Source organism: Pleurodeles waltl, chromosome 10 (assembly GCF_031143425.1).
Source record: "Pleurodeles waltl isolate 20211129_DDA chromosome 10, aPleWal1.hap1.20221129, whole genome shotgun sequence".
Taxonomy (NCBI): Eukaryota; Metazoa; Chordata; class Amphibia; order Caudata; family Salamandridae; genus Pleurodeles; species Pleurodeles waltl.
In genome coordinates, this window is record NC_090449.1 from 535,485,127 (window position 1) to 535,502,032 (window position 16,906).

General features: G+C 48.7%; 1 protein-coding gene across 2 annotated transcripts in view; it reads right to left on the reverse strand.

Annotated features, from left to right (window-relative positions):
- LOC138261696 (ficolin-1-like) overlaps positions 1 to 16,906 on the reverse strand; it is a 263,717-nt gene that overhangs the window by 234,934 nt on the left and 11,877 nt on the right. For both annotated transcript variants that reach the window (XM_069210960.1, XM_069210959.1), the window contains exons 2-3: positions 3,939 to 4,052; positions 3,437 to 3,490 (exon numbers count right to left, since the gene is read on the reverse strand). In XM_069210960.1, coding sequence (XP_069067061.1) covers positions 3,437 to 3,490; positions 3,939 to 4,052 — 168 coding nt within the window. The remainder of the gene's footprint in view (positions 1 to 3,436; positions 3,491 to 3,938; positions 4,053 to 16,906) is intronic.

Here is a 16,906-nt window from a genome sequence, read left to right on the forward strand (position 1 = left end):
TCTGCAGTAGTTGTGTACCATGTGGTGTCAGTTGCAAAGTGGAGGAGTTCAGTGTGGGTACTGCAGAAGAGAGGGCTTGCTTGGTTGTGCCTTACAAACCCCTAGGTGCAGCAACAAGTGCAGCACTGTTACCACATAATGCAGCAGGCTCTGTAGTCCATTGCAGCCAGTTGGTTGCAAGAAGGGCAATATCAGGGGCAGGAGTAACCACCGAAAGGGTCCTGTGTTGCACTAATTAAAAGGGGGAAAGGCCAGAAGCAGTTGGAAGCAGCTCATGCATGTGCATGTTTCTGAAGGGCAGGCATATCTGCACCTAGGTGGGCGCTTATCAAGCATAGACCATGATAAATGTGAGATCCTCATTTGTGCAGTGAGGTGATTTTCATGTGTCCAGAGACAGTGCACTCTGATTATGGAATTCCCTTACATGTCAAGTTCCAAGGACATCATCCCTTTGCCTTCATGGCTCTCCTCTGAGCACACTCCCCACGACGGCTCAGGTTGGGAGCAGGTACGGAGGTCCTCCAGTCTGAAACCCTGCCCACACAGCAGCAGGCCCACTGCAGCTGAACCCAATAAGCAGGGGTTATCCCGAGGGGACAGCACACCTATGCCCCAGCCCAAGTCAAAGCCCAGCGATGCTAAATCACACATGGCCCCTCCCAGGCAACCCCTGAACAATCTTTGCGAGGTTCTAGAAATCTGCCTCTCACCAGCCTTGCCTAGGTTATATGGCATGGCCTGCTCATCCGGCCTCGCTACATTTGCCACACATCTCACCCAGGACCCACCTCAGTTCCTCATTTTATACTGCAGGGGCGCATCTCCTAGTCTCCTGATACTTCTCAACAGCAATGCAAAGCCATAAAGTAGTGTCCATGTGCCTAGGGGGCTGCAAGTCAGAGCTCCAGTCAACGCTGTCATGAGCAATAACGCTGTTTCCGAATCTCTGTGGCAGTGGATTTGCCACGTATGGCAGTGGCACAGACTGGGATAGTGGGAGGGTGGTTTATAGTGCGTGATGGTGGGCCTCTGGTAGGATAAATGGAGGATAATCTGGGTGCTTGGCTGAGCTTGCATCAAATATGTCCCCCATGTTGGCTGTAAAAGCCACGCTCCCGGCACCATTTCCCGGCAAAAGTATTCCTAAGAATCTTGCTGTACATGGGAAGTTTCGGGGTGATCCGTCAATCGGGAGCTGATAGAAGAGGGGGCAAAAAAGTGCATCTCTCATGATATTTCCCGTGGGAGATTTGATCACAACTACAGGCCAAACCACTGGACGGAATTACACCAAATTTGGCAGAATGATAGCTTTTGATATACAGGTTACACTTTTTGATATCTGGTTTAAATCCATTCAGGAGTGTTTGAGATGTTAAAAGAAAAAAAAATAAAGATATCTGGATGTGCAAAGGCTTCGCTAATCCTCCTGATTTCACGTTGAGATCTGATTGGCTCCCAACACTTCAAACAGGAAGTGTTGCAGGCATCTTGGAAAAAAGAAAAAAAAATGTAAAAGAGGCCAGGGTAGGGACACCCCGACCTCTTAGCTCTGGCACTGGGGTCCCGGAAGGACATGCCCAGGGCAAAAAAGCACTTAAAAAGAATGTTGCCAAACTTTTGTGACTGGGTCGTGAATCTGCAGCAATTCTTTTTTTTAAAGTGCAGTCTCCCTTGCTTGTTTTAATAAAGCCCACGGATTGGCCAGGTCACGGGGGCATGTAAAAAATGAAAGGAGGGGCTGGCTGGGTCCCTCCTCTCAGGGCTTATTTATCCCCCGGGGATGGCCACTTCCCTGGGGCTTATATTTGTTAGAATGCGAGGCCACATGGTGCCGTACAGCACTGGGGACTGTCACTTTCCCGGAGCAATTAATTGCAAGTAAGGGGGAGTGCATGGCCCCCCTACTGTCCTGAGGACTGCCACCTTCCTAGGGTTTACCTAAAATATGGAGGGGGCCGCAAGGCCCCCTCATTGAGCCAATAATGGCCCTGGGGACTGTCACCTCCCAGGACCAGCTCCTGCTATACACTGTGCTGCCCACCCCTGGGACTTAGCTGTTTGTTCTGACTTGCGAGGAGCTTTGACAACTCCCACCAAGTCAGAGCAAACACAACTCTGCCCCCAGCAAGCGAGAGCTGTCAAACACCTCTCTCTCCATGGAGTGGAGGTTTCCTCTGTTTCCCTGGCTGCAGATATGAAGGCAGGGAAACAGAGGAAGCAATTGCTCTCACAGACAGGGAGCTGTATGTTTAGCAGCTCCCTCTTTGTGACAGCAATGCTGCCTCCTGCAGGAGGCAGCGAGCCAGCTGGGACCATGGGGGCCTTGAGGCTCCCCCACGGTTCCACTTCACACTGGGCACACTGGAGGGCACCCAGGAGAGATGTCAGGGCCCATGGGGATGAGGTCCATGGGGTTCAAATCAGCAGAAGGAGGGGGGGCAATGTCAGCCTCCCCTCTCCAAAAAATCTGTTTTAGAAGCCAGGGACCCAGGGCATGGGATCTCAGGGGCCAAAATCAACTGGGGGATGGGGCCACATCCCCCCCACTGAAGTGTAGTGGGGCTTTGGGGGATGGAGCCCCCAGGGCCAAAAACGGCTAGGGAGGGGGGTGCATGCCCCCTTCCCCCAAACTGACCATTCACCCAACGAGGTGCACATACTAACCAGTAGAAAGTGCTCCATTTAGATAGATATAGATATTTTGTGCAAAGCTGTGGACTCTAGCTGGATAAACAAGCAGGCGAGCTTCTATTCTGGCCATGCTGCTCATTTCACAGAAATTAAACCTCAAGAGGATACCCTTACAAGTATAAATGCAGCAGGTGCCCCATTTGAAGCTCCACTTCTGAAAAGGACAAAGGATGATAACTCCTGGGTTTGGCAAAGCTAGTGTGTTCACTCTGCAGTTCCACATGTAAAATGATCTTCCTGCACATAAACAATCAACCGAGGCATTTTCTTCCTTCTATGTGTGCTGCAGAAGGCAGAATGCAGCACATATTGAAAGTGGAAAAACAAGGAGATATAAAGTTATTTCTCCTTGTTACGCCTCTCCTGGGGAGGCACACAGTTTTGATGTATTCCTAGGTTTACAGATTCTTATAAATCTGGGAATGTGTCAAAACTCATGGGTGCTGCATGGGAAAACCCACCGAAACACCCATTGAACCCCTCCTTGATGCTTTGTGCTGCCTTGCCTTACTTCATATCTCTAGGGCTGTGCAAAACCATGCGGGTGGCTTTGCATCACCTCATAGATATGATTGAGAGGCCTGCACCACTAGAGCATCATAACAAATGAGGCTCCGGTGGTGCAGGCCTCTTCTAAAAGAGGTCCTGTGTATTTATCAATGCAAGCATTTTCAGAACAACTTGTCAATATTTTGAATTCATTAAAAAATAGTCTTTCATTTTTTTAAATTACTTTTACCTTTTTCACCTGCTGGGCCCATCTTCCCTGCAATACCCGAACTTCCCTTTTCTCCTGAAATAAGTATATAGAAAGTTTTACTGATTCTGTACATATTGAGTGCAAACACATACAATTAATCTGCCTCTACTGCTGAAGGACAAAGGTGTGTAAATGTATTAAAAATTAAAGACATGCTGTGTAAGGCATTATAAAATGGGACACAAGAATTAACCAAACTCATGGCATAAAATGGAACACTTACTCTTCAGTTAACTGTTTGGAAACACCGCTAGAGCTGAGCACATTAACATGGAAAAAAACATTTTGTTAACAGGAATAGAGACTAAAGAATACCTGGAGGTCAGCAAAAATTTCAATAGTTATACTTCAAATTTCAAAGGAGTTTAATTTAGTACTCCAACCTACCAAGAACCAGTAGAATGTGCCAAATTTCAAAGAAGATTTATTTAGTACTTTCACCTGCCAAGAACCAGTTGTGTGTCAAGTACAACGTGCATACCTCTCATTCCAGGTGGACCCATGTCACCTTTCGGCCCTGGAGCACCAGGCAGTCCAGGACATCCTCGCAGAACAGCTACTTTTTCTGAACCACTCAAGTCGATGAGCTTCACATCTAAAAGAAAAACATGCATGAATGTCATCTTGAAGGGTGGCCACTGAAAAAAGATTCCAAAGGTTTCCATGACACAGTGTCAAGTTCGTTAATATCGATCTGAATTACTATTGCTTCAGCTACAATGACCTACCACTACAGTGTGATAAAATAAAAATTAAAAAAACATACCTGTTCCTGCCGCCGACCGCCTCGCTCCTCTTGCGATAGTGTTGGTGTCCCAGCAGTCCCTGGGACACCAGCACAGGCTTTCCTTGCAATCCTGGGGCTGCTCTCATGCTATACCTAGCATGAAAGCAGCATCAGGATTGGTCTGAGCAGCATGGTCTGCCACTCAGACAGTGCACTGGAGTTTGTGCAGTTTCTCACACTCGGCTGTGCATCACAGCTGGACTGGAAAAACCTAAGTGTGCATGTCAGTTTGACCGGCCTAAGACGGCCAACCAAACTGTCATGCGTACTTATTGCACTCACTCCACTCCTCCTCCTCCCCCATCTCATGACCCAATCCCACCCCTCCTTGCACATGCTGTCTGAACCAGCAACCAGCAACTGAAAAATAAAACAACAGCAAAATACAATTTTATTTTTCAGCTGCTGACTCAGCCAGGGGGTGACGCTCCTTTGCAAAGGAGTCGCCCCTGCTTTGGGGATGATTTAGAGTGGGTTATTAATCCAATTTGTAGCTAAAATGTTATGTTGTGTTATGTTATGTTATGTTATGTTATGTTATGTTATGTTATGTTATGTTATGTCACATGTGGTTGTAAAGCAAAAATAGGGTTACAATTTTCTGTGTATTTCCAGGCAAATATCCACCTGCAAAAAGTAGATAAAAAAATGCCTTTAAATAAGGCCAGTATTCTAGGAATTGGGTAGGAATTCTTAGAAAACATGCATGCATGCATTGACTAGGTGGAATCTCTTAGTAAAGGCATAGTAAAAGAATTAGATCTAGGGGAAATTTCCCTTAAACTGGGGTAATCTTGCATAAATATACACAATTACACTTTTCACGAAAAAATCATGAAATTACACTATAATGCCACTCTGTGTAATTACATGCCATTTGCAGCAAATGTTTAGCACAAGCTCCCAGGAACAGTGTGGATGTCGGGACGCGAGTGTGCAGAGTATCTTTGCATTCATAATGGAAACAAGGCCTCATTTTGTGCTAAAATATAGTGGCAAGTTTCGGATTTACACTTTGAATAATTGTGCATAATTTGACATAATTTTTCCGAAATTTGGCATGACTACACAAAAGGTAATTACGCAGATGTTGAACACCCCTGAATTACTCCCATTATTTGTAATACTGAATGCAGAGTTACTGTGCTTTATAGTAGGCAAATCGGCCTCTTTAGATGCACTTTTTAATGTGTTCTTATATTCCCTAAAATACAATTCTTGGTTGGAGATATAGCGAAGATAAATGTATGACTGGTTTCTGGATGACCAAAATATTTTACCATAATTTTGGGAAAAAATACATCTTCAATGCTGGTAATTTACAAAAAGAGTGTGTATCCAGTACCCTATTAAAAACAACGAATGCAGCACAGCGTAGCTGATCTCAATCAGTTAAAAAGATTAGATTTTTCCCATGAACATGTTTAGGTCGTCTTAGCACAATTAAAATTGCAATATAATAATTAAAAGTGTCACCAATTAACAAGATTAGTTAACAATTACAAATTCTGATAAATCTCCCAAGTTCATGTGGAGCTCTTGGAAAAAAATATAGGCATCTTATTCATACCTGACACACTCCCGTTAAATCCTGTGTTCTCAAAGAATGAAAAGAAAATTAAAGTAACACAGAAATTATAGGATTACAGTTACAAAGTTGGAAATTTAGTCATGGTTTGTCTAATCTTCCTTTGTTGTAAAGATGCAAGATAGTTGAACATTGGTTAGAGACATATAATATACTGGAGGACCAAAAAGTTCCCTCAATCAAACTTACAAATTACTGGTTCTATTGGAAAGCTGAGGTCCACTACTTTGAAAAAAAATCTTTTAAATAGCAGTCTTTTGCAATTAATTCCTTTCCTTGTCAAGAACCGTTTTTCAGAGATTGGATGATAACTGGTTACAGAAAACAATTCATTCATTCTTTCCTGCTTAATGTAGCTTCTTTTGACTCAACAGTGAGAAAAAGTTAATTGTGTTACAGGTTACAATGGAGTTATGTGAGGCAGCGGCAGCTAATATATCAAAGTGGTGGTGCGAGCGAAGTGCCCCACCGCATCAAAAAAGTGAAAACAGTCAACAAGAATGCACAATAAAAACTCAAGCATGCCTTATATTAACATTAAAAATAAAATAATAAAACTTACCTGGGATGCATCGTCCTCTGTGTCCTTCCTAATCTCCGAGTGGTATGGGTGGAAGCAGAAACTTCCCTAAGCAATCCTGGTGCTGCTCTCATGTTGTTAGCCAGCATGAGAACAGCTTCAGGATTAGATAGAGCGTCCTGGGTGGATAGTCTTTCAGGCCATTTAGGCCTGTGCTTGGTCTCCCCACAGCTGTTCAAGGCAGCCGGGTAGAGAGTTTTAAAGTGCGCATGTGAGTTTGGTCGGCGCAAGTCTGCCGGCCAAAGTCACATGTGCACTTTGAAGTGTCTGCCCAGCAGTGCAGCAGTCCTCAGTGAAAAGAGTACACAATCCATATTGCTCTGGGGCAGGCTGTGGCGTGCTATGTGAACAATAAAATGGCAATGAAATGATTAATTCACCATTTTATTCTTCACGATTAGCATGGTTTACAGGGAGGGGTTGATGCTCCCCCGCCCTCCAGAAAAAAACACCACTGGTAATGTGTCCTTTACCTCCACAGTACAAACGCAATCTCAGGCATTATCTCTGACAGGGTCTTCAAAGGCAGGAGTAGTGGGCAGAGGAGGCAACATGCCCCAGGTCCTGCACTTTTTTAAGGTGCAATGCTGCTTCTGCACAAATTACTTTAGATTGAAAATGAAAGAAAGCCTGATGTTCATTGTTAACGAGTGAGCCTGCATGGCCCTACATCCTGGTGGTGCCAGATATTATGTTTTCACTTTCTCTGGAGAACATTGTTTAATACTTAACAGGAGGTTCTAGCATCTAGCAAAAACAAAAGCCCTCAGAGGGCTCTGCATTAAGTTTCTGAAACCTTTTGCCAACCCTGGTCACGGAGCTTCTTTCTTCCAGAGCAGTCTTGCCGGTGCACCTTACCTGCATCAAATATTCAGAAGGAAATAAGAAACCAAAAACATGCACTAGGCTTGAAAATACTATTAAAATTCACCTATTCATGGTTGATGATTTCTCCCAAAACCTCAATTGGAGACCCAGTGAAAGCTTGTTGTTCCATTGTCATAAAAACAGATATCTTTTCAGGGAACCTACCTGTATGTAACTGCTAAATTTAGAAATATATGACAAAGGCAACTGTAGCCTCCTTTTCTGAATATTATAGATCAGACAGATAACCTTATCCTCCACTAGTGGTCTCTATTAATAGTGAGAAGGGCCCCACATTGCATTTGTTACAGTTAGAAATTCGGTCTCTAGTTAGCAGAGGTTTAGACCCTGTCCAAGTAGGGACCACAATCATGGTATGGGTAAGTAAGGTCTGCACTAAAAGTTACTGGTTCTCATCCTACGGAAGCTTGGCATGCAGCAGTCATGAAAAGCTAAAGATGCAGTAATTAATGTGTTTGTACAGTGACACAGTGAAAAGCCCACAACAGGACTCCACACCAATTTAGAAAAATAAACAACATTTATCTGAGTCACACAAGACCAAAACAACAAAAATCCAACATACACAAGTTACATTCTGATTTTTTAAAGTTGAAATCAAAATGCCGTGCTTAGAATTCAATAGCTCCAACCGGGGCTATCTGGTCGCCCTGGACAAGGGCAAACCCAAAAGTTCAGTCTGACTACAGTGGAGCACGGGCCAGGTACAGGAATCATGCAGACCTGCTGACAGTACCTTGGTTGTGTCAATGCTCTGTAGCAAGCATTGATCCAAATGAGGGTAAGCGCCGCTATTGCAGATGATGCGTTGTTTCATAATCAATGTCGTTGATGCATCAATGTTGAGAAGCAATGTATACTACTTCCGATGTGTTGGTGCTGTGCCGGCCAAGTCGGGCCTGCTTTGTAAATCAGGGTCATTGTATCCTGCAGTCAGCATAAGGTGTCTGCCGCTTTGGTGCAGGCAAGGGGGCGAGGTATCATTTCTGCAGCAGAATGTGCTGATTCTGATTGACACGCCAGGTTCCATGTGTCAGTTCAAATTGACGGGTCGGTGTCGATGCACCCGTTTCTTGAGTTGCAGCACCACACTCACCTTCAAGGCCTCTGGACTGGATTTGAGACCGCTTAGCACTTCTTAGCAACCTCTGACCCTGCTACTGCAGGCAGGTTGCTCCCCTCTCCGCCTTCCGCGCTCTATCCCGTTTTGCAAGCTGCCACCTCCTGATTTTGCTTTTTCCCGCCGCTGTGTCCCCTCAGCCCCTCCCGCCTCCCCCTCCTTCTCACCGCTTTGTTTCAGCTTTTTCCCGCTGCTGCGTCCCCTCCAGCCCCCCCACCTCTCCCCTCCTTCTCACCGCTTCGTTCTACCTTTTTTCCGCCGCTGCGTCCCCTATGGCCCCTCCCACCTCCCCCCTCCTTCTCATCACTTCGTTTCAGCTTTTTCCCACCACTGCGTCCCCTGCGGCCCCTCCCACAGCCCTCTCATTGGTCAGGCCCTCTCACCTCCTAGCTGCCACTCCCACCCTCCCCTCCTCTTATGGCAGCCGTGGCGCGATGACAGGGAGCAACCTCTGACCCTGCTACTACAGGCAGGTCGCTCCCTGCTCCGCCTTCCACGCTCCATCCCATTTTCCTAGCTGCCACCTCCTGATTTTGCTTTTTCCCGCCGCTGCGTCCCCTGCAGCCCCTCCCGCCAGCCCTCTCATTGGTCAGGCCCTCCCGCCTCCCAGATGCCACTTCCACTCTCACCTTCCTGTCCTCTTATGGCAGCCGCGGCGTGCCAAAGGCAAGCCCGTCTGCACCCGTCCGCGCCTGGACCGCGCCCAGCGCCAGAACCCCTGGCCCCAGCAACAGCCACCCCGCCAGCATTCGCTACGATGCCAACACCCTCCGTGCACTCAACACCAGCCGACTCACCACCTGCTTCCAGGCCTCTCCAAAGAGCACGCACGGACCCTTCTCCTGCCACAACTGCAGCTTCACCTGCAACAAAGCCCACATACCTCCTAGGATCAAGACCAACCACCTCCGTTGCATACTCCTCAACACCCGCTCAGCACGCAAGCACGCCATCGAACTCTGGGACCTGCTCGACTCCTGCCTCCCCGGACGTGGCCTTCCTAACCAAAACCTGGTGGAACGACTCCTCAGCACCCAACATTGCCATAGCCATCCCGAATGGATACAAAGTCGCACGCCGAGACCGCACCAACAGAACCGGAGGAGGCCTAGCCATCGTCCACAAAGCCACCCTCGAAGTCAAAACCACCCCGGATGACTCCTTCAGCGCCACTGAACTCCTTCACTTCCAAATCCGCACTGACCCCAACACCACGCTCAGAGGAACACACATCTATAGACCCCCAGGACCCAGGGCACCCTTCAGCAAAGCCATCGCCGACGTGGCCAGCACCCACGCACTCGCCTCCACGGACTACATCCTCCTCGGGGACCTGAACTTTCACCACGAAAACAACATTGACACCAACTCAATCACCCTGATCGAAAACCTCGCCAACCTCGGCTTCACACAGCTCGTCAACACACCCATCCACACAGCCGGTCACACCCTTGACCCCATCTTCTCCACAAGCAACCACATCACCTTCAACCACACCACCGAACTCTACAGGACCGACCACCACTGCATTCACTTCATCTTCAAGAAACAGACAGAACACCACCTCACCGAACAACCACCACGCCGCCGATGGGGCAAAGTCACCGAACTTCAACTAATCAACGCCCTAGCCAATAAACCGCCCATCAACCCCACCGACCCTGACATCGTGGCCCCCACCTCAAGCTATGGATCACCGACTGCGCCGACCGCCTTGCTCCACTCAGAAAACCCTCCAACAACCACATCAACAAAAAGCCACCTGGTTCACCGACGACCACCAAGCCTCCAAATACCACTGCCGACAACTCAAGCCAATATGGCTTCTCGAACGCACTCCAGACAACCTCATGGCCCTCAAGGATGCCACACGCAAACACCACCAACTCATCAGGCTAGCAAAAAGATCCTCCTTCAAAACCCGCCTAGAAAACAACGCCCACGACTGCAAAGAACTTTTCAGCATCGTAAAAGAACTCTCCAACCCAAACGCCACTGTCAACGACATCACCCCCTCCCAAGAACTTTGCGACGCCCTAGCAACCGCCTTCCATCAAAAAATCACGGATATCAACGACAGCTTCAACTCCCCTCACTCTCCAGACGCTCCTACCCCACCCACCACGAACTCCACCCACTCCAACCGACTGACCTCCTGGACCAACATCAGCGACAACGAAACCCGCAAGACCATGAACTCCAATCACTCCGGGTCACCATCAGACCCCTGCGCACACCACATCTTCAACAAAGCAGACACGGCCATCGCACCACACATATGGAAAGCCATCAACATCTCCTTTGAAACTGCAAGATTCCCCGACAGCTGGAAACATGCCGAAATCAACGCCCTTCTCAAGAAACTAAAGGCGGACCGAAAGGACCTGAAAACCTTCCGGCCCCTCTCTCTGCTCCCGTTCCCGGCGAAGGTCATCGAGAAAATCGTCAACACTCAGCTCACTCGGTACCTCGAAGACAACAACATCCTCGACCCCTCCCAGTCCGGCTTCAGACACAACCACAGCACCGAAACCGCCCTCCTTGCCACCATAGACGACATCAGAAGCCACCTCGACAATAGAGAAATATCAGCCCTTATCCTCCTAGACCTATCAGCCGCCTTTGACACCGTATGTCACCACACCCTAAAATCCTGCCTCCACGCAGCAGGAATCCAGGACCAGGCCCTCGAATGAACCGCATCCTTCCTCACCGGCAGAACCCAAAGAGTCCGCCTCTCCCGTACCAATCTAAAGCCTTCAACATCATCTGCGGCGTACCCCAGGGCTCATCCCTCAGCCCAACGCTGTTCAACATCTACATGGCCCCCCTCGCACAAGTGGCCCGTCAGCACAACCTCAACATCATCTCCTACGCTGACAACACCCAACTCATTCTCTCCCTCACCAAGGACCCGCACACCGCCAAAACTAACCTCCACGAGGGACTAAAAACCATCGCCGACTGGATGAGAGACAGCCGGCTAAAGCTGAACTCGGACAAAACAGAGGTCCTCATCCTTGGGCGCACCCCCTCAACCTGGGACAACTCATGGTGGCTGTCCACGATGGGTCCCCCACCGACGCCCACCGACTGCACACGAAACCTTGGCTTCACCCTGGACTCCTCACTCTCCATGTCAAAGCAGGTCAGCGCCATCTCCTCCTCCTGCTACAACACCCTCTGCATGCTTCGCAGAATTTACAAATGGATCCCAACAGAAACAAGAAAAACAGTAACCGAAGCCGTCGTCAGCAACAGACTCGACTACGGCAACTCCGTCTACACCGGTATCTCATCCAGACTTCTCCAACGCCTCCAACGCATCCAAAACGCCTCCGCCTGACTCATCCTCAACATCCCTCGCCACTGCCACATCACCCCCCACCTAAGAGACCTTCACTGGCTCCCTGTCAACAAGAGGATCACCTTCAAGCTCCTCACCCACGCACATAAGGCACTCCACAACACCGGACCATCATACCTGAACAACAGACTCAGCTTCTACACCCCCACCCGGCATCTCCGCTCCGCTAACCTCGCCCTCGCCTCCATCCCCCGCATCCAACGCAAATCTTCCGGCAGCAGATCATTCTCGTACCTCGCCGCCAAGAACTGGAACACCCTCCTGCTGGATCTACGACAGACCCAGGACCTTCTTTCCTTCAGAAAACTACTTAAGACTTGGCTCTTCAAGCAGTAGCAGCACCCCCCCAGCGCCTTGAAACCCTCACGGGCATGTAGCGCGATTTACAAATTAACTGATTGATTGATTGATTAGCAGAGCAGGACTCACAGCAGAGGAGCCCACGTACTGGTAGCAAGATGTAGGTGAAGTCTTTGATGCCCCTGAGACTTCGGAAACAGGAGGCAAGCTCAGACAGGCCCTTGGATAAACTTTAGATTGCAGGATGTTGAGAGTTATGTCCAGACCTCTCACTCCCATGCAAGAAGCAGCAGGCCAACTTAGCAAAGCAAACAGCAAAGTGGCAGTCCATCCTGGTAGCAGAGCAGTCCTTCGTCCTGGCACAATATCCTCAGTCCAGAAGTGTTCTGAGTATATGGTGTCAGAGGTCCAGTACTTATATCCCAAAAGTCCTATGATGTAGGGGTGACTTCAAAGGAACTTTCTGAAGTGCACAAGGATCCCTTTCAAGGCTACCAGCAGGGGGTAAATCAGCCCTTTGTGTGAGGACATGACATAAATTCAGATGTAAGTGGGGAATACCTCTCCCTGCCCAGGAAGACTATCAATAAAGAGATGAATGCAGATGTATCCCCTGTCACACCCAGCCCTTCCTGTGTTGTGGCTGTCTAGAGAAAATGCACAAGTGTTGCTGTCACCTAAACCCAGATGTGTCTACAGAGACAGACTAAGGCACAGAATGGTTAAAGTAACTTTCTAAAAGTGTCATTTTCAGATCTGCAATTTAAAAGACAGCTTTACCAAAAGGTGTGTTTCTAAATTGTGATTCTAGAGACACTAAACTCCATATTTCTATCTTTTCCCAACTGGAAATTACGCTTAAAAGATGTTTTAAGGTAAACCCTATGTTAGTCTATGGGAGAGATAGTCCGTGCAATAGTGAAAAACAAGTTTTCACTATCTGGACATGTCAAACTTAAAAGTACATGTTCAACTCTTTAAATACATTGCATCCTGCCCTTGTCGGCAAGTCGGTACGGTTGGCAGTTTACACTCAGGCACTGCAGTGGCAGGCCTAAGATATGTTTAAGAGGCTCCCATAGTGGGTGGCACAATCAGTGCTGCAGGCCCACTAGTAGCATTTGATTTATAGACCCTGGGCACACATTGGCCCTCATTACAACCCTGGCGGTCAAACACCGGCAGGGTTGACGTGGCGATTGTACCGCCAACAGGCAGGAGATACAACTCACCATATTTTGACTGCGGCGGTAGCACCGCGGTCACACCGTCGGGACCGGCGGTTTTCCGCCATGGTTGTCCCGGCGGTTTGAATCCTGGGGATTTTGACTCTCCTTCCCACCAGCCTGTCCATGGCAGTACAGACTACCATGGAAAGGCTGGCGGGAAGTCACCCTAGCATGGGCAGTGCAGGGGCCCCCAGGCACAGACCCGTCGCGATTTTCACTGTCTGCCTGGCTGCTGCACCCGCCGAACCGTCACATTGCCTCTGGCTCCATTAGGTAGGAGCCGGCTGCAATATTACGGCCGACATCCCTGCTGTGCCGGCGGGCAGAAACTCAGAGGGGATGTCCAAATGCGGCCGGCGGGTTTCCGGCCTCGTCCGACCGCCAAGGTTGTAATGAGGGCCATAGTGTACTTTACTAGGGACTTACCTGTAAATCAAATTTGTCAATCATGCAGAGTCCCAATGTATCACATTTTAGACACAGAACACATGCACTTTAGCACTGGTCAGCAGAGAAAAAGTGCAAAGAGTTCTAAAGCCAGCAAAAACTGAACTCAGCACACAGTCAAAACAGGAGTCAGAAAGCTAAAACTCAGGGGAAACCATGTCAAAAGATGCCAGGTCTAGCACCTGTCTCCCTCAGCAGAAAGTGGGGAGAGCTACCCAACCCCTTGGGAGTTCTCTTCACTATAGCGGACAAAAAGTTAGAAATACCATCAGTGTTGGGGTGTTCCAGGATGGTGTTTCACCATAAAGTCCATCCCTGTAGGAAGATAGACCAACTCAACAGTTTAGGATTCTCACTCCTCATGTGCATCAGCCGTCTGTGGAGCCTATAGTCTGTCTGAACCTTGAAGAGAGTCCTAAACCTGTAAGGTCTTAGCTTATATAGTGCCCAGACCACAGCAAAAGCTTCCCCTACTATTGCATTCCAAATCTGTTCCCTTGGAAGTAATTACCTACTACGGAAGGTTACAGGTTGATCTAGGCCATCTTTGTTTAGCTGTGAATGCATGGGCCCCATGTCATACTCTAAGACATTAGTCTGCGCCACAAATTCTTGAGAGAAGTCAGAGGCCCTGCACATGGGGTTGTGTACATGGCCTTCTTCAGAGTGTCAAAAGCCACCTGGCACGCCTCTGTCCATATCACCTGTAGTGGATACTTCTTGGAAGTCAGCTCTGTCAAGGGAGCAACAATGGAGCCATATCACTTGAATAATCTCCTGTAATAGCCAGTGAGTCCTAAAAAGGTTCTCACTTCTATCTGGGCATCTGGGGGTTCCCAAGCCAGAATGGTGTCAGTCTGTCTCAAGTAGACTACCAAGCCCTGCCCTAACTGGAACTTACTGCCTGTGATAGTGAGGCCTGTCCTCTGCAGGGCCCTAAGCATTTCCTGGAGGTGGTGCAAATGGTCCTCTCCACTGGAGCTGAGGACTGTAATGTTGTCAAAGTGGGCGACACTGAAGTTCTCCATCTCAACCAGGACCTGGTTGGCCAATCTCTGGAAGGTGGAAGGGGCGTTCTTCAACCAAAAAGGCATAACACAGAACAGGTAGTGCTCTTCTGGCATTGTGAATGTTGACTTCTCTTTTGCCCGTTCAATCAAGGCATTCTGCAAGTACCAAGACATAAATCCAACATGCTGAGGGATTGACAGCTCCAAGACAATCATTGAGCCCTTCAGCCCTGACTGGGGTGTACATCAGTCTTGGTGATTGCATTGAGCCCACCATAGTCCACACAGAGCCATAGTTTGGGTGTGATACAGGGTGGTTCAACCTTGGGGATCATAACCACTGGCTGGACCAAGGACTATTGGAAGGCTCAATAACCCCAAGTGCTAGCATCTTGGCAATATCCACCTTGATCTTAACCTTCACTCTGTCAGACAATCTATGCTTTGTAGTCCTAAGGCAGACTATCCCCAGTGTCTATATCATGGGTGCACCAATGGGTGACCCTGGCGTGAGTGAGAACAGAGATGCAAACTGTCCCAGCAAATGGCAACAGTCGCTCTGTTGGTCTGTGGTCAGAGAAGAGGAGAGGCTCACACCGTCTATTGCACCATCCTGCTCTTTGGAAGAGAGGAGGTCAGGGAGAGGTTCACGCTCCTCTTCTACCCCATCATCACTGACCATGAGCATGGTCAACACAGAACTCTCAAAGTGTGACTTGAGGCAGTTCACGTGCAGGACTCTCAAATGGTTCCTAGGAGTTGAGTTTGCAAGTACACCAGGTAGGTGACATCACTCTTGCACTTCTTTACCTCAAATGGGCCAGACGAGCAGTCTTGCAGAGCACAGAGCTCCACAGGTGCCATTACCCACACCTTTTGACCAGACTGAAGCTCAACCAGAGTGGTATTCTAGTTGCACCAACATTTTATGTCCTCCTGGCTAGCTTCCAGGTCCTCCTGGTCGAGTTGCCGGAAGCGGGCTGTCTGGTTGCAGAAGTCCAGCATGTAGCTAAATATATCCTGGGGTGACTTCCTGGGAGCTTGCTCCTAGTCTTCCCTCATCAGACTGAGAAGTTCGCTCATATGGTGTCCATACAGATGTTCAAAAGGGCTGAAATCAACCCCCTCCTCTGATTCCTCCTTGTAGGCAAATGACAGGCATGGTAGGAGAACATCCCTCTTTTACTTCATCGGTATGGGTAGACCCATTATCATGCCTTTCAGGGTATGGTTGAATCTCTCAACAAACCCACTGGTTTTGAGGTGGTAAGGCATAGAGAACTTGCAAGTTCCCCCAAACGACTTCTACATGGCCTTCATGTACAAGGACATGAAGTTGGTACCACAGTTGGAAACCACCTTTGAGGGGAACCCCACTTGGGTAAAGATCCCCATCATTAACCTGGCTTCAGCGGGTACAGTCACTGTCCTCTGAGGGATAGCCTTCGGGCTTCAGGTGGCATGGTCCACCAAAAACAGGACAAACCTGTTGTCTATGACTGTCTTGAGATTCAGAGACCCCACAATGTCAATGCCTACCCGCTCAAAAGGTGTGCTCACAGCAGGACAGGGTGGTAGGGGGGCATTGCATCCCCCCGCTTTCCCTCCTGTCTTGCCATTCACCTGGCAAGTTAGACAAGACCGACAGAACATGTCTGAGGTCTTGCTTGTTTGGGGACAATAGGAGTGTGTGATAAGGCCTGTTAAAGTTCTGGTCCTGCCCCAAATGATCTGCCAGTGGCACATCATGAGCCAGACCCAGTAGGAAGGCTCTGAAATTCTGAGGTACCACCAGAAAATGGGCTGCCCCAGGCTCAGGAACCTTAGGCTCACAATACAGGAGACCATTCTTCCTATAAATCAGTTGCTTGCCAGAGGCGTGACCAACTGTCTGGGCTTTGGCCTGCTGCCGAAAGCCCACAAGAGTAGGGCACTCCTTCTGCACTGCACAGAATTCCTCCCACAAGGGACCTCCTGCCTACTGACAATTGGACAGCTCGGGCAGGTTACACAGTCAGGCTACGTCTTCCCCTATAGGTTCTGGGGCATCCCACTCAAGGCCAGCCTTCTCCCAGACTGTAGGAATTTCAGCAGCAGTTTTCGTATGCCCCTTGCCCTTCCTCTTCTTGGCAG